The sequence below is a fragment of the Triturus cristatus genome, chromosome 5_1 (assembly GCF_964204655.1).
Source record: "Triturus cristatus chromosome 5_1, aTriCri1.1, whole genome shotgun sequence".
Taxonomy (NCBI): Eukaryota; Metazoa; Chordata; class Amphibia; order Caudata; family Salamandridae; genus Triturus; species Triturus cristatus.
Genome location: NC_140587.1, coordinates 936,184,844 through 936,212,803, shown reverse-complemented (window position 1 = coordinate 936,212,803; position 27,960 = coordinate 936,184,844). Strand labels below are relative to the sequence as shown.

The 27,960-nt window shown below is 42.3% G+C and overlaps 1 protein-coding gene across 1 annotated transcript; it reads left to right on the top strand.

Annotated features, from left to right (window-relative positions):
* Positions 1–27,960, top strand: LOC146832691 (keratin, type I cytoskeletal 12-like). The gene is made up of 8 exons (XM_085605973.1): positions 1–616; positions 7,627–7,709; positions 8,953–9,109; positions 10,984–11,145; positions 11,655–11,780; positions 23,082–23,299; positions 24,329–24,422; positions 27,306–27,960. Exons 1-8 carry the CDS (start codon positions 53–55, stop codon positions 27,327–27,329), a joined length of 1,428 nt encoding a protein of 475 aa, XP_085462099.1. The 5' UTR covers positions 1–52; the 3' UTR covers positions 27,330–27,960.

Genomic DNA, 27,960 nt, shown 5'->3' with positions numbered 1-27,960 from the left:
ACCTACACTGTGGGTCATAGACAGTGCCACCTGCCTGCAGCAGTCTGACACCATGTCTCATTCTATCCACTCCAGCAAATCGACCATCATGCAAAGCAGCAACAGCTCAGGTGGTGGCCTTGGTGGCGGGCGGCTTAGCTCAAGGGGCGGTTCCAGTGGTGGCGGCTACATTCTGCCTAGTGGGGGGTTCAGCGCCTCATCGGGCAGGCTCTTTGCAGGGGTACCTAGTGTACACTTAGATGTTGGTTCTGGTGAAGGCTTTGCAGGTGGCCATGGAGGGAACTTTGGGGGATATCAAGGAGCAGGCTATGGAGGGGGAGCTGGAGGAAACTTTGGTGGTGGTGCATTTTTTTCAGGTGGTGGAAGCTCTGGAGGTTTTGCTGGTGGGGTTGGCGGTCACTACGGAATGGATACTGTATTCAATGTCAATGAAAAGCACACCATGCAGAACCTGAATGACCGACTGGCCTCCTACCTAGACAAAGTGCGCGCGTTGGAAGAAGCAAACGAAGAGCTGGAGAGAAAGATCAGAGACTGGTATGAGAAGAACCGTCCAACTACCCCTAACAGGGACTACAGTAAATACTTTCAAATCATTGCAGATCTGCAAAAGCAGGTAAGAATCTTCATTTTTTGTAGGATAAGTGCAGCTATAAACTCATGCTAATGCCCAGCAAACTGTGAACACAGTGAACAGCTTTTACTGGCTACCATGACCATGGTTGGAACCAAGTTTACCATTGCCTCCTTTCACCATTTTTTTTGCTATCAATAATCACATACCATATATATATTTTCTAAATATTGGATTCATTTCAGTTTCTTTTTTGGGTAATCAGGCCCATATACACCATTTCACACTGCTTAAAACAAACTTATATTTATGTTAGATTCTGTTGCTCAAATATATGTAGTTTAAATACACGAAAGTATGCTAAGTCTGACTATAATGCTAGGAAATTATTTTGTTAAGCTCTATTTATTTTATTTAACTAGATGCTAAAATGTAGTGTATGGTCACAATGTATTTCGACATAAAACAGTCAATTACAATTTTCCAACGAGCAATGCTTTTCTTTCTTTTACAAAGCTGTGTACTGTCCCCTAGCTATACACATGGTTTACAGCTACCACCAGGGCCTAACCACGTTAATACGGAGCTATTTATACACTCAAAATGCTATTTCTTTTGATTGACAATGAAAGGGTACTTAGATGAATGACATTTACTATTTGTATGGAAAATAACAGAGGCAAACTAGGACAATCACTAGAATCTCATGAAAAGGAACTTCCAAAATGTGAGACAAACCACCAGAAAATATTAAGCAAATGAAACTATGGGGCATATTATCCAGCCAGGCGATAAAATTATCGCCGCTTTAGCGGCAGAAAACTAGCGATAATGGGCTTGATAATATGCTCTATGCAATTCTAATTGAAGCCCATGTTAGATGTCCTTCACATCTAACATGGGCTTCAATTGGAATTCCATTGAGCAAATTATCAAGCTCATTATAGCCGTTTTAGCTGCAGTTTTCTGCCGCTAAAGCGGCGATAATTGTATCGCCGGTCTTGATAATAAGGCCCCCAAGTAACGAATTGATAGTTTCAACTGAAACCATAGGTCGTTCACGGCCAGACATTGTCAATACAGGTTGCAGTCAGTGTGTCTAATACAATCCCAGTCCTTAGATGTGAGTTTATGGCATCAACATGTTTCACCTTTTCAGTTTAAGAGTCATCACCTCGTTTTTCCATCGGTTTCGCCAGGTACTCATAGCAAAACATATTGGCTTAGTTTATTATAGATTTTTTTAATTTGATTTATAGTACGTTTGACAATTTATACATTTCTGAACAAAATGCAATTAAATAGATCTCTTGGCTGTATGAAATATATAACTTAATAGTAGATATTGCTTTAGTGGCCAATTCTGGTAGATTTTATTCAAAGATTGACTGATAACAAAGAGAAACACCAAATATGCAAATAGCAGAAGACAAAATACATTAATTTCAGGGAAGGTTAGCAGAGGGAGAGTTCCTGGTATTAGACCCTTGCTGGGGATGTATCATGGTAAAAAAAAAAGATTTGCCCCACTATTATCTCAAATCGCAGCTAATTTTCACGCTCACCCATTTAATCTGCTGTCACAATTAAAACATATAAAATGGTTGCACTTTTTAGGCCTGATTCTCAAACTGCACTTTGATGTACATTTTGTATTTGAAAGTGCTATTCAGAAACTACATAGAGTTACGCCTCTGCAATTACCTAAACTTATGTGCGTCGAATTCTCCACCCCGAATGGAGTCTCCACATATGTAAGCACACATTTTAGTAGTTAATGTAGGTGGGACACAGGGGAAAGGCTTTAAAAAGAGGCAGACCAAAAGGAGATCGAATTAGGGAAGAACAAGAGAGGTTTAGGCAAGGCCAAGGAGGGGTAAAGAGAGAGAGAAGTCACCCACCCACACAAGACTAAGCCAATTTGTATAATCAGGGAGTGGAGACATGCAACATAAACTCTTGTAGCAAATGTGCATTTGTAGTTTGTGAATACTGAATAGTAGTGTGCTTGTTCCAAAGTGTAACTTACTCAAAAGAATAAGCTGCCTTTGTGAATCAGGCCTTAATGTGCCGAGGGCAGCCGCGGCCCGTGGAGGGAATTCCGTGGGGCGGAAAGGCGGGGTGGGGAAGGGGCAGGGTGGGGGTACTAAAAACCGGAATATGGATAATTGGAGGTAAGTAAACAATTAAATAAATAAAACCAATTTCGATTTTGCGATCAGGTTGTGCAACGAAATTCGTTTTATTTATTTAATTGTTTACTTACCTCCAATTATCCATATTCCGGTTTTTAGTACCCCCCACCCTGCCCCTCCCCCGCCCCGCCTTTCCGCCCCACGGAACTCCCTCCACGGGCCGCGGCTGGCCGAGGGAGCTTCATTAGAAGTTGCACATTTCTCTTCTGCATGGTGTTGGTCTGCTATAGCAAGAATGCTTTGTAGTGTTATACAATTACTTTTTACCTCTAGAAATGATTAGAATTTAAACAAGCATTGGCAAAGCCAATAGGCATTGACCATACAAAAGTTATTGGCTTTGACAGTGGGTTTTGCCATGATGTACACCGGAGTCACTGCTGTCCAGCATGGCTAAATGTTAGTGGCATGGAGTGTCCTAGAGTTGGAATGGGGGAGAAGTGTGTTGTAGACTGGATTTGTTGGAGTTCAGTGTCGTAGAGTGCAGAAGGGGAAATAGAGTGTCGTAGAGTTAAGTAGAGGGGAGTAGAGTTCAGTGGTTCAGTGGCAGAGAGTGTCGTAGAGTGCAGTGTCTTAGAGTGGAGTGGCATAGAATGTAGTGGAGTAGAGTGGAGTTAGGTGGTGTGGTGTGGAATAGGGTAGAGTTAGTTTGAGTGGATTGAGGTAGTGGGGTTGATTGGACTGGAGTAGATTGGGGTAGAGTTGTTTGGATTGAGTGGGGTGGACTGGATAGGGTGGATTGGATTGGAGTGGGGTTAGATGAATTTAAATGGGGTGAGTTGGATTGGACTGGGGTGGATTGGAGTGGGGTGGCTTAGATCGTTTTGGGGTGGGGTGGATTGGATTGGGGTGCATTGGATTACAGCAGGGTGGTTTGGAATGGGATGAACTAGAGTGCAGTGGAGGGGTGGATTGGACTGGAGGGGGTGGATTGGATTGGAATGGGGTGGATTGGAATGGGGTAAATTGGATTGGAATTGGGTGGATTGGACTAGAGTTGGGTGGAATGGATTGGATTGGGGTGGGGTGGGGTGGGGTGGATTGGATTGGAATGGGGTGGATTGGAATCTGGTGGGATGTATGGATTGGCTTGAGTGGTATGGACTGGATTGGGGTAGGGTGGATTGGATTGGGGTATAGTGGGTTGAATTGGAGTAGAATGGAGTGGATTGGACAGCAGTGGAGTAGGGTGGACTGGATGAGGTGGATTGAAATGGCGTGGGGTAGCTTAGATTAGGATAGACTGGAGTGGGGTGAAGTAGGGTGTGCTGGGGTGGACAGGAGTGGGGTGGACTGGAGTGAGGTGGAATAGAGTGGGGTAGAAATAAGTGGGGTTGTATGGAGTGGGGTGAACTGGAGTGGGGTGTTTTGGGGTGGGTGGACTGGAGTAGATTGGATTACAGTATATTGGATTGGAATGGGGTAGATTGGACTAGAGTTGGGTGGATTGGATTGACATGAGGTGGATTTGATTTGGGTGGGGTGAATTGGATTGAGGTGGGGTGGATTGGATTGAGGTGGATTGGATTGGGGTAGGGTGTGGTGGATTGGAGTGGAGTCGGGTGGGGTGGGGTGGATTGGAGTTGAGTTGATTGAATTTGGCTAAATTGAGGTGGATTGGATTGATGTGGGGGGTTGGATTGGAATGGGGTGGATTGGATTTTTGTGGGGTGGTTTAGATTGGAGTGGGGTGGATTGGAGTATGGCAGATTGGAGTGGGGCAGATTGTTTTGGAGTGGAGTAGGGAAGATTGGAGTGGGGCAGATTGTTTTGGATTGAAGTGGGACAGATTGGTGTAGAGCAGTTTGGAGTGTAGTAGATTGTTTTGGATAGGAGTGGGGTGGGTTGTGGTGGATTGGATGGGAGTGTGATGGATTGAATGGGTGTGTGGTGGATTGGGGAGGGAATGTGGTGGATTGGGGAGGGAGTGGGGTTGATTGGGCTGGAGTGAGTTGGATTGAATTGGAGTGGGGCAGATTGGATTGGGCTGAAATGGGGGGATTTGATTGGTGTGAGTGGATTGGATTGGATTGGAGTGGGGTGAATTTTGGTGGATTGGAGTGGGGTTAATTGGGATGGAGTGGTCGGATTGGGGTGAAGTGGATTCGATTGTAGCGAGTGGGGCAGATTGGAGTGGGACAGATTGGAGTTGGTGGATTCGAATGGGGCAGATGGTTTTGGATTGGAGTGGAACAGTTTGGAGTGGGTGGATTGAAGCGGGTAGACTGGAGTGGGGCAGATTGTTTTGGATTGAGTGGGGAAGATGGTTCTGGATTGCAGTGGGGCAGATTGTTTTTGATTGGAATGGGGCAGGTTGTTTTAGATTGGAGTGGAGCTGATTGGAGCAGGGCAGACTGTTTTGGATTGGAGTGGGGCAGATTGTATTAAATTGGAGTGGAGCAGGTGGAGTGGGGCAGATTGTTTTGGATTGGAGTGGGGCAGATTGGAATGGGGCAGATTGTTTTGGAGTGGGGTGGAGTGTTTGGATTAGAGTGCGGCAGATTCTTTTGGATTGGAGTGGGCAGATTGAAGTGTGGAAGATTGGTTTGGGGCAGATTGTTTTGGATTGGAGTGGGGCAGATTTGAATGGGGCAGCTTGTTTTAGAGTGGGGCAGAGTGTTTTGGATTGGAGTGTGGAAGATTGGTATGGGGAAGATTGTTTTAGATTGGAGTAGAGCCGATTGGAGCGGGGAGACCGTTTTGGATTGGAGTGGGGCAGATTGTATTAAATTCAAGTGGATCAGGTGGAGTTGGGCAGATTGTTTTGGGTTGGAGACTGGCAGACTTTTGGATTGGAGTGGGGCAGATTGTTTTGGATTGGAGTGGGGCAGATTGTTTTGGATTGGAGTGGGGCAGACTGTTTTGGAGTGGGGTGGAGTGTTTTGGATTAGAGTGCGGCAGATTCTTTTGGATTGGAGTGGGGCAGATTGGAATGGGGCACATTGTTTTAGATTGGAGTGGGGAAGATTGTTTTGGATTGGAGTGGGGCAGATAGTTTTGGAGTGGGGTGGAGTTTTGGATTAGAGTGCAGCAGATTCTTTTGGATTGGAGTGTGGAAGTTTGGTTTGGGGCAGATTGTTTTGGATTGGAGTGAGGCAGATTGGAATGGGACAGATTGTTTTGGAGTGAGGCAGAGTGTTTTGGAGTGGAGTGTGGAAGATTGGTTTGGGGTAGATTGTTTTGGATTGGAGTGGGCGGATTGTTTTGAATTGGAGTGGGGCAGATTGGAGTGGGGTGAGTTAGGAGGACTGGAGTGTGGTGGATTGGATAGGGGTGCATGGATTGGATTGGATTGAGTGGCTTGGATGGGTGTGGGGTGATGTGGGTTGGATTGGAATTAGACGGATTGGAATGGGGTGGACTGCGGTGTGCTTCACGATATGCATTAAAGCATCATTTCAGAAATTACACATAAAAAAGAAACAATCTCGCTTTGCAATAACATAGTCCTCCATTTTGAGAACAGCTCCCAAGATCTAAACCAAAAGAAAATATGAGTGCAAAGTGAGAACAGAAGACTTGCCAAAATAAAAGAAAGTTAACTATAGAAAATAAATCTTTGCAATTTTGTTTGTCTTGCTGGGTATGTTTTTGCCAGTCACACACCTTGTGTTTGCAAGTTAAAAAGAACAAAATAGTACCTCAATCACGTCAGGAGCAGCAGACAGGTCGTGATTAAATTAAATCAATCAGAGCATGGTCCCTGCTCCACAGAGAGGAAAGGAAATGATGTTAGGTCTGCCTTGACGAATTGCGAGACTGTGAAGAAGAGTGCCACACAAGCCAACGTATAGGAAGCAAAGGGCGGGCTCAAAGTCCTTTTCTGTATAAAAATGTGTCTTGCAAGTGAGACACGTGCACTAGTGCATTCTCTCGCAGGCTCCACTCTAACAAAAAACAGCCCAGGCACAGGATATGGCGAAGTTTAATGGTGAAAGTTTGACGGCGAAGATTATTCTTTACATTTATTTTCACATTTATCCGAAAAATCGAAAATTAGAAAAGAAACATTTGGCAGAAAGATACTGTCTTTTTAGCAGCTCTAAAAAGACACATTTTAATTTAAGGGCACTTGTATATAGGGCATTCTTATGGCAAAATATATATATGCTGTTTCAGATTATACAAGTTGTCTCTAAGTTAACTGAAGTTCCACAATTTCTAGTAAAACAAATTTAAAAAAAAAATTCTAACTGCAAGATGTAGCAAATATTATATTACGAAGTTCGATGTAAAGTGTTCAAAACAGCTGGAATTTCTTAATAAGACAGGTGAAAGTCACAACGTTGTGTTGCATTGTTGCGTACTAGTCGATTTTGATGAAGAAAGGGCGAAATAATTTTTGGGAAAAATTGCAAAAATTTAAAAAAATGTATCAAAACAAGTAAGAAACAGAAATAATGGCAATAAACGACCAAAAGAGATGAAATTAATTAGAAGAAAAATAATAATACATCATAAACATATTTAATAATGATACATTCAAAATACTTGATGAAATAAATAATAAAGCCTTTGAGAGATGTCTGTCTGAAGGGACACTGCCTCAAATAGATGAAGGTTTTCTGAATTTATATTTGGACTAAAAAGCGGCTCTTCAACAGATAAGGCATACCAGGTAAAAGGGTGGAGTCAGGAGAGTGGGAACCAAAGGAGAAGGTTTCCTTTGTGTTGCAGGCCATAGAGGAGGGTTTATTTTTTCACGTTAATTATAAGTCCCAATATTTAATTTGTTTTGCAAGTAGCAAGCTTCTTCTTTGCTTCTACACAATTGCCTTTGTGAACTCCATCTCAAAGAGTGGTCGACCATGCCAACCCACTGATTGCGCTGTTTGTGTTTTCCATTGTCCTGTTAAGATCATCAAAGCCACAACTGACAATGGGAGCGTCGTCCTCCAGATCGATAATGCTCGTCTTGCTGCTGATGACTTCAAGCTCAAGTAAGAAGAGAGGCGTGCAGTCAAAAATAGGCACCTGGATCTCTGTCTTCTTTTAGATTCTTCCTTACAATGAGAGAGTAGACCTTCTGGTAGCAATAAACTTTAATGACTGGAGTCAAGGAAACATTTGACAGACTTAACCCCTTGGCTGCGGCAGGAATTCTGCCACCGCGCTGGGGGGGGTTTGGGGGCAGCGCGGTGGCGCTGTGCTCATGACGGAGCCACTCCGTTATGAGCCACGGTTGAGCTGTGCTCATGAAGGAGTGGTTCCGTCATGACTCCGCCCACTGCGCTAATCGCCCGCACAGGCGGGGAATCAGCGCAGCGTGGGAGGAGCGGCGGCCAACGGCCGCAGCATGACGGAACCACTCCGTCATGAGCACACGGCACCCGTGGCTCATGACGGAGTGGTTCCGTCATGAGCGCTGAAGGGGTTAATAACCTCATGTAGGCCAGAACATACCTCAATGATGTCCTGCAACACCTCCTTCTGGTCCCAATGTTAGTTCATCACAGGTGTTTTTCTAAGACTCATTGATTTTCACCCCCATATCAGTCCCTGGCATGTCAGCAATGTTCATGCTTACACTCTACTCTCACACTGTAGCCATCGCCTGATCATGAGTGCTATGGATGAGGAATTGGGATTCACTCGTTGCTCGACCAATGCACTTCGCTGCAGTTCTGTGACACCGCCTGCTATTTGGCGATTAGTACCATCACACTCGGTTTGGTCAATGCCCCCCAGCTCATACCTGGGGCACATGTAGCCATTCCAGGACTGTTACCCTTACACACAGCTTTGCCAATCCACACCAGCACTGCCTCACAAAGAACCCTGATACTTCACCTATGTAGGCCAACATGCACTGCTCTGCTTACAAAACTGCATTCTGCAACAGTTCTGCACTGATCTACGAAGCTTTACATAACTTGTCTATAGCACCTAATTCTGTGCTGTGTAAGTGAGTTGAAATGAACGCCCTGCATACACTTGTTTATGCATTTACTATCAGACCAATCTTTGATGATCATCTTACATCTCTGCAAATTCACATAGCATCAGACTTGCAGCAGGTCTAGTTTACTGCTTCATACTACCCAACAGACTTAGTTAATCTAATTATTTTTTATTTCAAGGATAAAGCAAAAAAAATGCACTAAGGGAAGAGGATAAGTGAATTATAACATTTATAACAAAAGTTTCTTCTCCTTTATCATCTGTCCTCTCACTTACTTTCAGGTACGAGAATGAGTTAATCCTGCGCCAGAGTGTGGAGGCGGACATTAATGGGCTGCGTCGTGTCCTGGACGAGCTTACCCTGTGCAAGTCTGACCTTGAGTCTCAGGTGGAGAGCCTGCAAGAGGAGCTCTCCTACCTCAAGAAGAACCATGAGGAGGTAGAGTTCACTGCTGTTGAGCGGTCAGAGCAAAGCAATAGGGCGAGTTGGCCAAGACCTCCAATCCATTTCAACCAGAATATCAGGGACTAAAACAATAAGGGCTTGAATGAAGAATAAAACAGACATAATCTGTAATGTACACTCAGTCAAAACATGTAAACGAACTAAGTGGATGTGCGATGGGTTAATTTCTGAATTAATCCCATCATGCAAGTGGCCAATCAGTGTGCGTCTGTTGGGAGATGGTGTTTCTCGGTTTCCAGTGCCCACAGTGGCTGTTCTGTTTTGCTCCATCCTGGGCCCTCTGTTCAACAATGAGCCCTCTTTCAAGTGAAAATATTCACCAAACATGCTTTCTATTATCTCTACCTGCTGACATTCTTGCTTCTCCTGATAAAATCACCATATTTTACCTGCTCCCCGCTTGTTCCACTGGCACAAAGGTCACAGTTATGGCCCCTTCCACCAGTCCACCAGGCTCTACATGGGTGTGCTTTACAGGGCCCTATCCAATTATTTAAGCTCCACCAGCCTTCCAGATACCCGAGGATGGACTATTTGAATCCATCCTCGCAGACTTGGCACTACTTTTTAGGTCTCGACTATAGACAGTTGTCTGTTAGTAAAGGGGCTTATTGCATTCAACACAGACTGAGAGTGTGCTTATGTTCCACCCCTTGTTTATGATTTAGTGGCTCTATTGTCTATCTCACTTTCCTGTTCTTGATTCAATGGCTTTCCTTCCTATTCTTGTGTTTGTCTTGCTGCTCAGGGACCATTTTGAATTTGTTGTGATTTTGTATTTTGACGGGATGAGATATCTTTCCACAGTGGATATAAGAGGACTACTTTACTTTTATTTTGCTTTCAGCACTACAAGGGAGTGCATTACTTTCTTTGCTGGCTTCTCGTTCCTCCAAAACGTAATTATTTTTTATTTTTTTGCGAGCTGCACTATCCTACCAACCTGCTTGCTTTTTCTGATTGCCCGCCTAAGCATGGACTTTCCCTCAGCATACTTTTTCATTATTCAAAGGGTTCGGTAGCTCCACACAGGTTGCAGCCTGCCTGCTTTTTCTGATGCGGCCCCCTATGCCCCCCATCACCATTCTCCTGCCCCCTCCTCCATAATTGTTTTTGAAATGTTATTATTTTGCAAGAGTCTGGAAGCAGATCACTGAAAATGGACAACTGGTTGTCTCCAATTTGCACAGCATTCACATTTTGTACATACTTTTTTTTATTTCAACATTCCACAATGTCCGGCTGTCAATAGAGAACAGTAAATCAAAAATTAAATATAAAGATGGTCGCGATATGTTCGCTCATGCAAGGTGGTAGTCTTTGATTGATTTTCCTGTCACTGACAAATCATTCAAAGATGGCCATCACGCTTGCACACACCCACTGGCCATCTAGTAATGATTTTTCTTAAAGGAAAAGAAAAATCATTCTAAGGAAAGCAGCCATGCCTGTGCTCATATGCACAGTGGCTATCTTTTAAAGGATTGTGTTTCACTTACAGAAAAATCTGGCAAAGATATACTCCATTCCTGTACGTGTCACTGTCATGTATGGGAAAAAAGCATTCACTAAGTGTTACGAGCAAGACCTATTTTCTTTACCAATGCTTGTCTTTTATAGACACTCTGTAAAGTATCTAAGCCCCTATTCCATATGTTTCACTCTTGTCAAGGTAGAGCTTTCTGGAGCTAGGAGCTAATCTTCCCCTATACTGTACATTTTTGTTAACTTTTGGAAGGGTTTAGGTTCTAGGGTATTCTATGGAATCCAAATGCTTTTGGTGCATCTTTGATTTCCCTTTATAAATGGTGGTTGCGTCACCAGTTCTATTTTGATCTGTCATCCAGGAAATGAAGTCCGCCCATCGCATAGAGCAAGGAGATGTGACCGTAGAGATGGATGCTGCACCAGGGGCTGACCTGCTCAAGAACCTCAGCGAGATGAGATCTCAGTACGAGGCGCTTGCGGAGAAGAATCGCAGAGATGCGGAGGAACGGTACCTTCATCAGGTGGGCAGCAGTTGCATGGTTCTTGAGGCCACTACCTTCCCATGGCACAGACCATCAGATCTACTATTCAAATTCCACTCCTGGCTGTTTCAGAGTTAGAGGTGTGCCAAGGTGGAATAATGGACCTGAGATGAAAAGTTTGTCGCTCGGCCAGATGATAGCAGCCGCTGCTATGATGACCGGATGGCCCCGTGGGTTGAAGGGTCACTTCTGAAAGATCTGGAGAGCTAAAAGTCAGGAGTACGAATCCTGAAAGGTCAACCTAGCCTTCCATTCTTGTGAGGTGGATACATTGAGTACCATGAAAATGGATCCTAGTAACACCTGCAGCATTTAGAAATGGAAAAAGTGTAGCATGCAACTTATCTAAAACACGTTATATTAGTGTCATTATTACACATTTTATTGTAGCACTTGTATGAGAATCAAGCTGTCAAATAAAGGTGGAAGTAATTGTGAATGCTGTAAAATTCAAACTGAAGACCTTTCTTTCCAACCCTCTCTCCTAGAGTGCCGAGCTGAAGAGGGAGATCTCGGTTGGGGTGGAGCAGGTGAAATCGAGCAGATCGGAGATCTCAGAACTGAGACGCACCTTTCAGACCCTGGAGTTGCAGCTGCAGTCTCAGCTGGCCATGGTACGTTACTGACATGTGAAAGGAAGTGACGCAATGCTCAGCAAACTCAATAGTGTGTGCTAGTCAACAAGAGCATGTCCACCAACTACATGCATGAAACAAGGTCAGAAAGAGCACACAATCAAATAAGTGACAGGGTAGATTTCATTATTTATTTATTTTGTTCAGACTATTTCATCTCTTATACTCTGGTAGATATGTGCACCATCTATGCCAGTTTTTGTAATCTTACTACAAATATATTTTATAGTTGAAAACCTTGTGGATTTTACTTTTGTTCATTAATAGGAAACTTCACGCTCATCGCGTGAATGTTCTTATCAATCTAGACTGGATTGAGGGAACTCAGTGTATCTAGCCTCCCCAGAAATACTTTTTTATCAATAACAGCTGGTACAAAAAGCTGCTGCCCGACTTGTTGCTAAAGTACCTAAGTCCTCATCTATTTCTCCCCTTTTATGCCCGCTCCACTGGCTAAATATCAGAAGCGGAGAGACATTCCGGCCATAGCCCATTGAGCTTTGAACCAGCGATGGATGGACTTTATAAGGAATACATTATACTGCCCAATAAGACACTTTCTACTGGACGTCCACCCAGTGGCGGCTGGTGAGATTTTAAAGTGGTGGGGCTGAAAATTTTTGGTGTCGAATGGCGCGCGAGCGAGCGCAGCGAGCGAGCCCGAACCACCTACGGAGGGTTCGGGGGGGTTACCCCCCCGAGAAAATTTTGAAAAATTAGCAGCCAAATGGTGGATTTTCAAGACTTTCGGAAGCCATTGTGCTTAACAGAAACAGGCCACTGCCTCCCCTAAAACTATCATCAGTTCCAAGGCCTCATGAATAAACCATTCTAAATTGCAATAAACCACAATTAATTTTAACAATGTTGCATAAATAGGTTGGATCTGCCTACTGACCAAGTGGCTACTTGAGATAAAATTGCATTCAAGGTAGCCCATCAGAGTAAAATGCCTTCTTTTTCCATATAGAATTGAATCTCATATTGGTTAGTGTTCATTTTTTGGAACTCAATAGCATGCATAAAGGCACCATGTATAAACAAAAAACACATAAGCATACAGAGATAAAATATATACATGCATGCAACACATAAAATGTTTCCCCTACCTGTGCTTGTCTGTTTCCTTTATGAATCATTTGTTCAAAGCCAAGTACACAGGAGGTGAATGAAATCTTCATATGATATAATTGGCTACAGATAGAAATATTCATTTGAAGAAAAAAATAATCCAATCTTATAGACTGCCAACCAAACTTTGAGCCGGCTAGCTTTACAGTTGAAAGACGAAACGTAAATATCCCTCACCCCAAAGCCAATTGTTCAAACAGTAATTTAGAATGCTTTATATAGATTTACATTTAAACAATCAAGCATGGTAAAATCCTTTCAAAAAAATATATAAGGAGCAGGAAGATGACCAAAACCTTTGTGTAGAGAAGGTTTAATAGTACAAGAAGTATGTTTTATATACTTTAAATTTAAATACTTTGTACATCACTGCTAAAGTGTCTGGTGAACCAGTACTTAAAAAAACTTGTATATTTACATGAAATATGCATTGGTGCATGGAAGAAACATAACTTTCTCAAACTTGTATGGGTTCACACATTTATATTATTTTACACCCATGAGGCCACCAACAAAATATTACTAGTAGATAACTCTATATGTTCCAACAAGAAAACAAACATGGGGGGCTTCATATCACCTTCTGACGGTTCTAAGCACTAGTAATCCTTTAAAAGGGGTTTCACGCTTAAATAGTATACCATTAAATAGGGTAAAAGTAATTAACAATGGTTTCACTTCCCACATAGGATCAGAACACAGACAACATCCTTCCAACCACACCACAAGTGCTTCTGTGCCCCCACACAGGGGTAGTAATCGCTATATAAAGGCTGCAATACAATACAATACAAAAACAATTGTTAATTACAATTGCTCAATTTAAAGCTATACAATTTAACCTTGAAAACCCAGTCAAAGGGTTTCTATTCAAACTGATTCTGGTTGTCACCTTTCGCCTCGATTTCTTTTTTTCAAGCCTCTTGAATTTCTTGCAATTTCCCATTATCAAATCTCAAATGTCACCAAAATGCTTCACTCCTTACCAAAAAAAAAGGAACAAAAAAACCTCAAGCGCCATTAAAGCTAGACATGTTTCTGTGTAAGCTACGGTACATTACGCTCAACCGCGCACATAAAACTATAATTATGGACCAGGGAGCAGTGAGGGGAGGGATGGGTCCGGGCAGCCGATAGGGAGTAATGCTGCGAAAACATTCGAGTATTTGTAAGGCTAAATACCTGTGGGATTGAGTGAGCTACGGTTCAGATGACTGCCCAGGCCACTACACTGACCACTTGAAATACTGACCCCTTGAATTAAGGTGCTCTTTCACACAGACTCCTTTCTCAGACCTAAAATACATATTTGCCATCACTGCAAGTCAGTGAATTTAATATGAAAGTCTTCAAAAGACACACATGAAGTAACCACCTTTTCAGACACACCGGGCGCAGTTGAAAAGCGACAGACTTGTTATAAATGTAAATTTGCTGCAGAAGAAACAGATCTTGCAGGCTTTGTGTTCGAGGATGAGATCAGTGGAATCAGACCAGCAGGAAGAGCAATAAGGTGCAGCTTATAGGTAAATGTACTCCAGAGCTAAGAAACAGCCTTCAGTGAGCAATAAACAGGTTATTGGCATGCGAGTGACGCATTTTTAGGAAGTACCTCCTATCCATCAAATCTATGATTATCCCTTCTGTGCTGATATGCATAGCTCAACTAATGCAAGCACCCTCACTTAACACTTGGTGTCTCTGGTAACAGAGATGTGGTCTCACGGCTAGAATGTCGACTTTGGAGCTGGGAAACCAAGGTTCGAGTTCGGGCTCGACTCCACATCCTGTGATTCTGGGCAAATCACTTAATCTCCTAGTGCCTAACAAAATGAATGTGTCCTTGTGTAACGAAACAGTTGCTCATGTGAAGCGCTCTGATTGATGCACGATGTCTCGGGTCTAGTTCACGCTACATAAAACTAAAAAAAAATATATATATACTTTCTCCCAGTTTGAACGTTATACTACGGAATGAGCGGGATTAAAATCCCCTCAGGCTCCGTGAGGCCATAACTTTGAACTGTCAGAGCTTCGGGCTTCTACCGTCCATTAAAAGCCCGGAGTACTTTATTGCTTTCAATGGGAGCTACCAATATTCCAATGTTCTTATACTCGTAAAATCCCACTCTCCAAACACGACCACACTGCTCCCAGAATCGCTGCTGCAGTTAAAATCCTGGGGCAATAATGAAGCACTCAAACCATGATTCTAGCATCTGATGGTGCGGGATAATTTATTTTCAGGAATGCCAGGGATGTTGGATAATCATTGTCATTTCATGGAACCTTTGACTGGCTTGCAAAATGATGGAAAGTGCAATTGGTGCGTGAAACAGACATCTATATGAGTTTGTTATCCCAAGGATTTATTCATGAAACTGGGTTTAAATTCCAGGGAACATTTATGTAAATACCAGCCTTTTGTCTGTGCAGCGCCTTTGCCCATGCAAAAAAAAAAAAAACTGTTTGAAGTTGTAAATTAAAACCATCAGGTCTGTGTAACTTGTAGACTTTTGTTTTCAGTTGGAATGTCCCAAATCATTTACCCCCAATTCCTGATCCGTTTTGCCTGCGTTTTCTCAGAAAGATGTTGCCAATTGCATTGTGGGCCGAGCAATAAACTAATTATCATGTACCAATCCTTTTGTAATGCCACTAATCCGATTAGTGGTAACAATGAAAGAAAACCAATTGTGCAGCGTGGAAAAAATGCCTTGGTTAAAGTGGAATGATCTGGGAGTGGCGTCCAGCCGTTCCAAGGCCCCTCGCCCAGAGGAGCTGGTGAATAGGGCCCCAGTGGAGGCTGTGGGGACAAGGGTTAGCTTCCTGACGACAGCCCTTCGTTCCCTTTCATTCCACCCCGCACTTCCACCCGGGCCTAAGCGAGCCCTAAACACTTAACTCACAGCCAAGCCCGACGAACCTTGACCCCATTTAACGGCTGAAATTCTGCCTTGCAGGGTCTGTAACGAGCATTTTAATGAAGCGGGTGACAATATTACAACGTGTCAAACGAGCCAAACCAAGTGCAGGAAATGAACCAATGTTCGCGCGGGCAGCCCTCTAAAACACCCGGGAGTCCAATGTTTGGTCGTGAAAGGGCCTTCAGGAGTTTGTTAAGACACTTTCTCACCCGCTCCGCGTCCGCGAAAGACACCAGGACAGCTGCCCCCCGAGGTCCATCGCTGAGGGGCGTGCAATAATGTCTCTTGCTTTGTTCCCACTGGAGATGGAGCCAGACAGCATTGAAAAAATGGCAATCCGCGTTGGAGAGCATGACATTTATCTGACTTCCTTAAAAGACTAGTTCTGTCCTTCCATTCCTACTTTGGCCAGAGAAGTTGCCCAGGGGACAGCCATTCTCTTTGGAAAAACAAATATTTACCCTTTTCATGGCTGGGGATGCCTTTGAAAAGCATCTTTTCTCTTGCTCCTCACCTGGTGTGAACTGTTTGAGTTCACAAGTCCTTCCTCCTACTACTGCCCTACTCCGGACAGCAACAGGACACACTGCCTCGCCTCCGACCTCGACCTTGGTTCTCCGCTCTGCAGTCCATCCATCTGGAGTGGAGAGTAAAATGGCTGATACTCCAACTGCCGACTCACGCACGCGGGAAGCAGTCAGATCGACGTCATCGAGCCTGCGCAGACGGTCAGGGGTGGGGTGACACCTTGACAAGCTCTCCTCCACTCTCTGATTGACGTGGAGAGTTAGCGATCCCGGGCTTGTATTTAAAACGCCCGGGGCTAACTTAACTTCCACGTCATCAGGGGGTGGAGACTGGGCCTTCCAGCTAGGTCTTTGCCGAGCTGATGACATCACAGCCTTCAGGGCTGTGATGTTGTCGGCCCGGCAAACACATAGCAGGCTTCTTTGGGTCCGGGAGCAAATCAGTCACGTGACGTGACAGCAGAGCTGCGCCAGTATTGGTGAGACTGCAGACTCTGCAGTGAGACAGTGCCCCGTGTTCTACTTTGGGATTTTTTTTTTATAAAATAAAATGTGATCTAAGCAGTCCCTGTGTTCTACTTTGGGGATTTAAAAAAAAAAAAAATATGATCTGAAAAATGTACCTGGGGCGGAGCCCCGACGCCCTCAAAGAGAAACCGCCACTGCGTCCACCTAAGAATTCCTAAAACTCGGACAGTAAAGTTCGATGAGGAGTTTTTTTTTCGCAGCCAAGAATTGGAATTCCTTGCCAATCTGTCTCTGTTCTGAATAGCGCCCAGAAGCTTCACTGAATGTTACGCTCTATAAATAGCTCACACTGAACTGTAGGTGTTAAACAGAAAGAACACGGAAATTCCACGGTGATTGTACATGTTTAAGCCAGAGTGGCGGATTTCCCGTTTCCACAACTTTTAATTTATGGAGGGAACGTAGTTGTTCCATATGTGTGGTTCTGCAAAATGTATAGAACAAACTTGCAGGTTTGTGGACATTTACAACCAGTTGCAGATAGTTTCCCACTCTTGAAAGACACTCACTATTACACCTTTAAAAGGCAGGAGTATTCATATTTGGTGATCTTGCTTGAGACTTACAATGTTTTGGAAAGAGATTCTCTGCCATATTAAGGACGTAGTGGGGATCCCTATTCCTTCCTCTCTGACAGTTACTTTCTTAGGCATTAGGCCCTTGACATTGACTGTTATGACATATACGGACTGGCGTCTGATCTTACACATGCTAGGAGCTGCCAGGCAGTCTATAGCTCTATTTTGGAGGAAATCACACCCTTCCCCGGAAGCCACATGGTTTCTCCGCTTATGGCATGATCTACTTACTGCTCCTATCAATCACATGGATGCTAAATTCCCCCGCTTCTGGCAGCCGCTTATACATTATTTTTCCAAGATCGAACATTCCCGACTGGTTCCCCCTAGATTACGAGCTTTACAATTATTCGAAGATCCTCTTGAGCCTTACTCTAGGGGTCAGCAGCCGGAATCCCCAGCACCATCAACTTAATAGAGGAGGCTTTGCCTCTTTCTCCCTTAGGAGGCGCCCGTTCACCCCCCAACTCCAAGGTATTTTCAACGCATCCTTTTTTCCCCCCCTCCCCGATGGGAGTTTGTTTTTCCCCATATCTATTTAAAGTTGAAGACATGCCCTTGCTGCTCCCTGGACCAAAATATTAAACGATTAAAGGACAGTGCGTATGAATAGGGTAACTTTGGCCTTTCCTGCGGTGAGAGGTGTTCCAGGATAGCCTGTAAGAGGGTTGTAACACATTGTTCCTCCTTTCACTTCACTTTGTTTTTCAGTGGATGATTTGGGGGGGGGGTGTTGAAAGGTACTGGCTTTTGTCTCGTAAGTTCTAGCTGAAGCACTGTGCTATTTAAAATCGATCTTGGTCTAATTCTTATGTTTTTTTCTTTTGACAAGGAGGCATGTCTTCAACCTGTTTGATTTTTGTTGTTTGTCATATACTCAATAAACAGATTTGAAACACAAAATGCAGGATGAATTGTCTATCCAGGGCTTGAGGGTAAAGGAATAACCCATATTTCAAACAGGGTAGGGATTTTCCCTATAAAAAATATAATGCTATTCCCAATCTTTTGAAAGTCAGAAATGAATCTCCTTCAAGTTTCCCCCTACTTTGATGTGACTTCCAAAGACCACTGACATGCCCGGAAATGGTTGACAGTTTTAGGTTTCCATGAGTGTTCTCCCAATTGTCTAGTATGCAACAAATCTACATAACGGATTATAATCTAAATGTAGACAATGTAGTCTTTTGGTTTGTACGTTCAGCGTGGAGAATATCATGGATGTTTATGTAAATATTGACAAAGTTCTGGCTTTTCTGGTGTGAACAAATGTTTGCTTGACCACGCCCTAATAATACCCATTGTATCTCCCCTGTCAATTGACATGTGTTCACAAATATCTGAGAATTATGAATCTGAAACTCAGGATTTCAGATTCATAATTTCATGAATTTCCTGGATGCAAATTCAAAAGATTGCACGCCTAAGGTCTCTTTAAGTGGGTATAGGATTTAGTAAAACGGGCCTTTAATGTTTATTAGAACATTGGAATGTTGGGAGCTCCATTGTAGACAATGGAGTGCTCCCTGCTTCTACGGGCCGGTAAAGGCCCGCATAGCAACAAAAGCCTCTCGAAGCTCGAGGGGATTTAAATCTCCTCGAGCTTCGAGAAGCCTTTGTTTAATTTGTTAGAACATTCTGCCCTCTAGTGGCAGAATGTTCTAATAGCCTTATAGCCCTTCATAGCAGGGCTATACCGCTATTAAAGTCCCGCTGCTTTTGTTATACCTTCGGCTCGGGCCTTTAACGCTGCAGCGGGCCTTTAATAGCCGGTATAGCCCGCTACGGCGGGCTATAAGGCTATATTAAATTCAGATTTGATCTGGTATCTGAATGTGATCTTGTCTTGTCTGGACATCCTCTTCATAGGACTGATGATTCTGTGGTCTATTATGACTATTATGTTTTTGGAATGATTAATTGAAGACTTTTTCATGCCATGACTTGCACTGTCATAAGGCTTCCATTACTAAGAACTATGTCTGAAGAAAAAGAAATACATGACGTTAGTTGAACACATTTTTGAGGAGCCAATCACTAGTAAGCACTCAGGGTGCTCATCCCTATACAGTTCTCTGGGCCAACTGCTGACCTCTCCGTTTATAGAGGGTTATTATAACTGGGAACCTGCAATCCTAACAGTATAGAGGTATTTAAAAGTCATCTTGGAGTTTCATGATGCAATAAGTTACTCGGCCTTCATGCTCATTCCATTGCAACTCTTTGGTGACTTGAAATATCCTTACAATCTACAGCGGGGCACTTTCTGCCATATATAATATGGAAAGCAATGGGCGGAGTCTCCGCCGTTTCTTCAGTTATGTCCATTGTCATATTGTCGTCAACATCCCGTACCAGGGAGAGTCAATCCCCAACAGCCAACTTTACAAAATAGAGATATGGTCAGAAATTACACTTGCACTAGTAGTTGTGTATCTACCCAAATTACTAGAGTTAAAATGTATACAATTCTAGATTAATTCTAGATTAAATCGTGGTATGGGCAGGGAGCAAAATCCGCATCCATAAACTCTGGAACCCTGAAGTAACCCCCTGTCGCTATTGTGCAATTATGAGTTAATCCCCAAGAATTAGGGACTATCCCTGCAAACCCGTTTTTTCTGAATGATATTCCCTTTTCCATGGGGAGGAGGAGACCTGTCAGGGTCTGGGATGGTGTCACAGGAGGGTAGTGCAGAACCAGCTGGTGGGTTGTACTGGGCTCCACCACTTCCATAGGAGAGGGTTGGCGTGGGGCCAGGGCTGGGTTGGGCTGCCCTTGCAGCCCAAACCAAAAGTGGTTTTACCTGCCAATGATCTGACCAGTAAAAATGTGCTGAGCGTTCCTGCACCTGGAAAATCCAGGTGTGGAAACATATGGGCCACTTCTAATTGGATGAAGTAGTATCTCCCATGGCATACGACTAACCCAACTTGTAATGAAGACACAATGGTGATGTGCTTTAATTCCACACAAGATCACACATTCGATGTACACTTTAAAGAAAATAATGTGTTCTTCTTTAAGTTGTCCAAAGACCCTTTAAGCCTTGATAGTATCCAGCAGAAGAAACCATGGGGACATAAAGACTGAAAATCACTTTTGCTTCCTACGGTGCATCTACCTGTGAATTCCTCAGTTTATTTGAAGCACACAATCTGTTTTTTAAAGTCTCTATTTGACGTTAGGTTGGATTGCCAGCTGGACATCTCCAGTACTCTAGGCGCTGGTACTTGGTTGGTGGATGGCACCGCACTGTTGATGTGCAACGTAATACCTAAGGAGCAAACAGAAGATTGACTTGTAGCAATGTGCAGCTTTAAAAATAAAATAAACCCATGTGAGTGACAGATTGCAGAACTCTAAAGAGATATCTGAAGGTTCTTTTAGTTGGAGAACATACCTTGCTTCTTAAGAAGCTTGGTAATAATTCAAGAGCTGCCTATCCATGCCAGATCTTCACTACCCCTGCGGCCAGATCACTTAGTTACAAAGACATTTACCAATTCACTGCCTGCAGGTGAAAAGTTCTTACTTTTCCTCCTCTGCAGTTAATACTCAAAATCGAGATCATGCAAATGGATGTTTGCATGTTTTTTAATGAGCCCTCTGTCCATCAACTTCACAGAATTATCCCAGGACTATACTTTATGCTAGTCTGTTCTCTGGGGTTACGTTTTTATGAAATAAATAAAATAATACATATTTTTTAAAGTGGACATTTTTACTGGCAAAAGGACGGTATCAGAGGAAATGTTCTCCTTCTAACCACCTTAGAGCAACATTCAAATTTATCATATTACAAATTTGTCTTAGTGCAGGGGTGGATCTCGGGCCCCTGCAGTCCCTACACCACGGGGTGGGGGACTAACCTTCCAGGGTCCGCAAACCACTGCAAGGGGTCCCATTCAGGCAAAGACCAATAAATATCTGTGAGATATGGGAGACTCAGAGGTCCCATCATTTTGCGTTGTGCCACTGCATTATTCGCGTTACTGGACGGTTCTCTAGCGGCATCGGGTGTATTGCTCTCAATGTAAGTCCTTGTTTTGGGCAAATGTATCTATAGTGTGTGAATTTTAAAGTAGCTCCTCTTCAAAACAATGATGGATTCATCGAGTTCCAGAAAAAATAGTACCAATAAGCACTACCCTTTCAATGCAACCACCACTCCCTCCAAGCCACCACTCCCTCCAAGCCACCACTCCCTCCAAGCCATCACTCCCTCCAAGCCATGAATAAGTTCGAATCTGATTTAGCAGCTGGGGTATAATTATTTTACGAATATATTATGTTCAATTAGTTCAGCAAGATAATCAATGGCTCTGCAACATAGTCAGCGAGGGCGAATCCATGCTAAATATTAAGGCTAGTTGCTGATGATGTTAATAACTATGCATTACGTATCCTATGTCTATGTTCTGAAAATCCCGCAGGTGGGTCACCCTGAGTTCTCTGCAAGTTAAGGAGAGGAGGGGAGTGAGTGAGTGACAGTGCACCAGTGTGCCTAGAAGTCAAACCTGCTTGTAATTTCTAACCCACTTTAAATACTCCAGTTCACTTTTGTTCTTTCTCAATTTAGCTGCTATTAAATGTTTAAGATTAGGGTCAAGACTATTATCTCACAAACTTCTCTTACACTTAATATATACATTCTTTGCTATTTTCTTAATTTAAACAAAAATAATCGTCATTTTTATTTCTACATTTGGCTTCTTAATCTTATTTTGAGCAAAGGTTAGCTCAAAAAGGTATTTTTCCGCAATTTCCTTTGTCCTTCATTAGGGTTCCATGGGCTACAGATAGCTATATTAGGACTAAGTGCCAATTTTGATTTCGGCACTAAATCTAAAATGTGCACAAACTGCGTTTGCGCCTGATTTTAAGTAAACTGAGCGTGGATGTTGGTGTTTTTTCTATTCAAAGCCCTTCAAGTAATGCTTGGAGGAATTAATGTGGGAAAACGAGTAAGTAAAACCGAAAATGCTAATTATTCCCCATTCCGGCATAGACAACTTAGAATCAAATGCAAAAGTGAGCCGGGGTAGTACAGTCATCACACAGTAATAGAACTTCTCCTCAACAAAGCCAACCAGCTCAATATGACATGTCATATTGAACTGGATTTGAATTTGACATGTAGTATATTCCCTCCTAAATTTTTATATATATATATATATATTATTTTTTTTAAATTATTTTTTACAGAGTTTTATATAGCGCGAACTTGACCCGAAGGTATCGGGTATCAGAGCGCCTTAGAGAGCACCAGTTGCATTACATGAGGACACATTCATTTTTTTTTGTTAGGCACTCATGCTCGATTTCGCTATGTCTAACAATCACTTCTAGAATTTCAACATTATTAATGCACTCTCTAAGTGGAATGCAAGAATTTCATCTAGATATTTTCATTTAATTTGATAATTAGTAATTTAACTATAGTGTAATATCCAGGGTGTAGGGTCTAATCTAATTCCTTTTTCTTCCTGTAAAAACGTTTCTCCTTTCTGGGCGGGAGTAGTCTTCTGCAGGTCCCTGAAAGACTGATGAGTTATCATTAACTTTCATTCATTATCTGTGTACAGAAACAATCGCTGGAAGCCAGTTTGGCAGAGACTGAAGGAGCCTACTGCTCTCAGCTCGCTCAACTCCAACTGCGCATCAGCCACGTTGAAGAGCAGCTGGCACAAATTCGGGTGGAGATGGAGGAACAGAACGAGGACTATAATCGACTGATGGACACCAAGAGCCGCCTGGAGAAGGAGATCGAAACCTACCGAAGTCTTCTCGATAGTGAGGGCGGGTAAGGAACATTATGCAGGTCTCTGTGCCCATTTTCACATTGGAGGTGTGAGCAATTACAGTCCCCCCCAGATTAGTTGAATGAACGTGGAAATGTTGTTGCTTTGCGAAGTTGTTGCTTTGCGAAGTTATGATGTTTGTCAACTTTGCACTTCCCCTTTCACACAGAATTTCCCACAAAAGAACGTCTTTCCTGGAGATTTTTCCTGCCATGCCGCTCTTATATTGGCAGTACAGTGATCCCACAAATTGTTAGTTTCGCTTTGGTCTTTTCTGCATTTAAAAACAACTGTCCAGAAGTCGTAAAGTTTTAAAGAAACTTTCTGAAGTTAGTGTAACAAAACTCTTCCTACTTGGCACACCCTTATTTTAAGCATCAGATCCACAATGTCAGCCTTTCTAAGGGAGGGGCAGGAAACACTCCTGGGGAGCTTGCAACATGACTTAGTTTAACTGGGATAAAACAAAAACTACTCCAAAAACGAACGATAAACCATGAACTGAAGAGTTTCCCAATGGTCTATTTACTGTGGCAAAGAAAAGCACTATTTGTAAAGTATCATAGGAGACTATCAGGCACTTGACAAGAAAACTCATACCTAATTTCTCTTTGGATTTTGGCGTCTTGTCCAGAGAGTCATGTAAATAGTTCAATGTGGTATGGAATGGTACAGTACAGTATGGTACAGTAGAGTATGTATACCATGGTCCAGTGGTGCCCTAGGCTGCCATGAGCCCTGATGAAAGCAAAGAAAATGGGTCTGTTTTCTGCTAGTTGGGTAATCAACTGAGCCATAATTTGAGATCTAAAGCCGCCTATGACACCTGGACGTAGGTGGCACTACAACTGCCACCTTGCTGGCAGCTACACACATGGCTTGGTATGGTATGGTATAGTATGGTATGAAATGGCATGGCAGACTTCAGGCTACACAACCATCAATCCAGCACTTTCCGTAACTGCAACTGTAAAGGGTCACTTTGCAACAATATGCACTCAAACATAACATTTTGCTCTCTGGCTTTACAGGATATCTGGTGGTGGTGAGAGTTCATTTTCAAGTGTAAATCGATCAAGTGGAAGCTCGTCTGGCGGCAGCTCTTCGATATACAGTTCAAGAACCGTAAGTTTATGAGTTAAAGAGCTATTGGATCTGCAGGGTCTGGCACACTGCTTGGGGTTTCTCAATTAAATAAAACACATCTTCAGCAGACAGGGTGGTGTTTGGAGGGGCCTAGGCTAAAGTTTATGATGATCCAGTGGGGACTTTGATTACTGAGAAGTCAGTTTGCGGAAATGGGGGCTCCTACACTGGGGAGTCAGACACCTAAGTTCAATAAACAGGAATCTGTAGATCAGAGGCTCAAAGTTTAGGATTTGACTGTATGTAATCTGTAGACTCCAGAATTAAACCCCAAAACAATAGGTGCTTGTTGATCATACTAACCAATCATTCAATGGCTGGTTCATAATAAAACCCAGCGGGTTGTCCATCTAATGAACACTGCCTGAGCTTCCTGTGAGGGTGGTAGATATCACCATAGAAAGGAGGATATTGAATGTATTACTCCACTGCTGCAGGTTCATAGCCATGTTAATCAGCTTTGCTTCTGTGAGGACAACCAACGAGGCTCTCACCGAAGCAGTAGGACAGCAATATTGGAAGATGGTTAGGGAAAGTTTGGTACCAGTGTCTTTGAAGGGCTTATTCTGACATCAAAGAACTAAAACCTTCCAAGTAGATTTCTTGTAGGCTACAGAGTAGAGTCAGATGCAGGCAAGGTGATAACAGAAGCTCAGATACCAGGGCTGAGAAAGACAACAGCGTTTTGAATACAACTTACCAGTATTCGAGAATGATTGTCTCCCTATCCCAGAGTATCTTTCATTATATTACAAAATTAATCCTGCCATTACAGTTCTCTTATATGGTCGACTTTATCTTCTCTAACATCATAAAATTGGAAAAAAACTCCTAAAATTCATGAAGTTGTTGAAGTTTTTATACTGTCCAATGTACTAAAATCAATTTCAGATGATCAATTTGAAGTCATATTAATATGCATTTATATATATTCATATGTTAATATTACCAAAGTATTATTGTCCCGATGTACATATGGTTGGCTTTGCGATTACCAAATACCGAATTTTTGCGATTCGCTATTTTGCAAACACCCATGCACTAATGTGTCTTTGACACATTTGGGATTCCCAGTGGGTCGCAAATAGACCTACCTCATTAATATTCATGAGATAGGTCTAAGTTTGTGACCCATTGGGAATCACTATAATCACAGGGAGGGGGGCCATCATGTATGTGATTCTTTTTAAATAAAGCAATGTTTTTTTAAATGCAGCCCGTTTTTCTTAACGAAAAATAGAATGCATTTCAAAAAGAAAAAGAAAAAGTTTCCTTTTCATTTTTTAAGAGCAGGTAGTGTTCCATGAGATCACTGCCTGATCTTAAAAAATGTTTTTACAAACATTCACAAAGGAACATTCAGAAAGAGGAACAGGTACATTAGGGACCTCTTTCCCTTTGCAAATGGGTTACCACCTACTTGAAGTAGCCAGTAAAGTGCAAATGTTTTGCAACCGTATTTCGGGCAAAAATCATTCACACATACCATAGCGATTCAGTATTAGGGAGGGATCCCCTTAACACACCCCTTCCTAATACAAGATCGCAAACCCATTTTGCGATTTGGTAATAAGTTACTGAATCGCAAAATTGGTCTTTGCACATAAATAATGCTTCTTTTCGGTCACAGACAGCCCATTCTGTGAATTGGGAATTTGCAACCTAAAAAAGCCTTGTAAATCTGGCCCCTAATTACAGCTATGCATAGAATCATGTTGATACTTATATATTGTTCAGGGCTATATATAACAACCTACACATGAACGGCTGAATTGTCTATATATTTTGAGACATTCATATTTTATAGCAGATTAAATATTAATACAATATGATGCAAGTATATGAGGAATACAATACATTATCTATGTTATCTAAAAACACACTAACACATATATTATTTTAACACATTGTTGTAATGTATTGCAGCATTTGAGGAGTTTTTCTATGTATCTAACATAAGACCACAAGATACAGAATCAATAATATGGCAAAACTTAGAATGGAGCACTAACAAACCTATAGGAGACAATACGAGAGGCATTATGCAGCACATAATGAAGTGTTGTGCCAAAGTGTTCCCCAATGTTACCTTTAAAAGGTAAAAATATATCCGAGCCATTAAACTGTACCTACTGTTTATGACGTTAAAGTCATAGTTTAAGACAAGGTCTAAAACATAACTGTGAATGATACCTGCCAACCTGCTGGTGCATTGGGCTGTCGATCCTTTTGCTGACTTTGTGCTAAATTAATACAAAATATATTACCATATAGTGCAGCAACCTATAATAAAGCAAGGCAGTACACACTGTATACGATTCACACTGCACACAGCACCTATGGTGTGATGCACCATCAAAAACAGTTATTCATAACCTGTATGTCACCAGCCAACAAACTGGATTTGTGAAAAATAACATTAATCATTAGGTATCATCTAATGTTAAAAGCAATTTTGCAAGCCTGTGGAGATCCAAATCCACCTTGATAATTGTGGATTAAAGTGCCTGGCTCAAATTTAGCTCACAAGAAGATTTCACCCTTAACTCCAAAATTTTTATAACTGCTCATTTGAATTTTTGACACGATGATAAACTCTAAAATATAAATGGGTAAGGCTAGAGGTGATAAATGTATCATCACAGAGACGTTTCATACTATGAAGTAACATGTTTCGGTTAGAATAAGCCAGCATCAGGTTGGTCCTCGTAAAATTCAAAAGCATATGAATAACTTGTTTCCAAACCACTAATGAGTAAATTACATTTTATTATGCCCTCTCTTCCCTAGTGTTCTGATTCTCAACCACACCAATATCCCAAGCTCATATTTACATTTGTTCTGATTGTTTTTAATTTCCAGACCACATCAAAACAAGCAAGATGAACAACAGCAATGATTTCTGGAAGCTGAATGAAGCACCTTCATAAAGGACAGAAGACAAAAGAGCACACTTCTGCAGACCACTTTGTTGCATGTTCATGGGGCGCAATAAAACTTGATTTCTATGCAAGCTGTTCTAATGCTTTTTTCCTCCTATATCTTGAAAGATTATTTGTCTGGCATAAAGGCAATAAAAGAGGAAACCGAGAGAAACCCCTCTTTACTTTTAAATAAATATATCATATTTGGGGGGAAATGGTGCTGATGAAAAAGATAGCATTCTTGAAACGTTCAGAATGTTCTAATGCATGATTACCTCTTTGACATCTTGGTAGATTCCTGCTGCGACCTAACCCTATGCTTCTGAGATGATTAACTCTTTAATTGGTTAGAGAATGTTTCTCCTGCAGGGTCTTCCCCAGCAGGATTGTTTCTAGCAAGTCTACTTCCATTTTGTATGTGTTATTCACCTCTAATCTCAGTGCCTTGAATTGTTTCTCTGAAGGCCTTTGCATTAGATAATAATTGTTCTGATTCACAGTCAACGGAAAACCGCAAATGGGATCCGGCTGGCTGAACTTTGTTTCTGTTTCTTCTATCAATCAATAAAAGGGTGTTCTGATGCAAATTTAAA

Excerpts from the sequence above, each read along its gene's own strand:
- LOC146832691 (XM_085605973.1), top strand. The coding sequence starts at position 53 with ATGTCTCATTCTATCCACTCCAGCAAATCGACCATCATGCAAAGCAGC. Across the intron at positions 9,110-10,983 it reads TCAAGAAGAACCATGAGGAG|GAAATGAAGTCCGCCCATCG; the intron begins GTAGAGTTCACT and ends TCTGTCATCCAG. Across the intron at positions 11,781-23,081 it reads TGCAGTCTCAGCTGGCCATG|AAACAATCGCTGGAAGCCAG; the intron begins GTACGTTACTGA and ends ATCTGTGTACAG.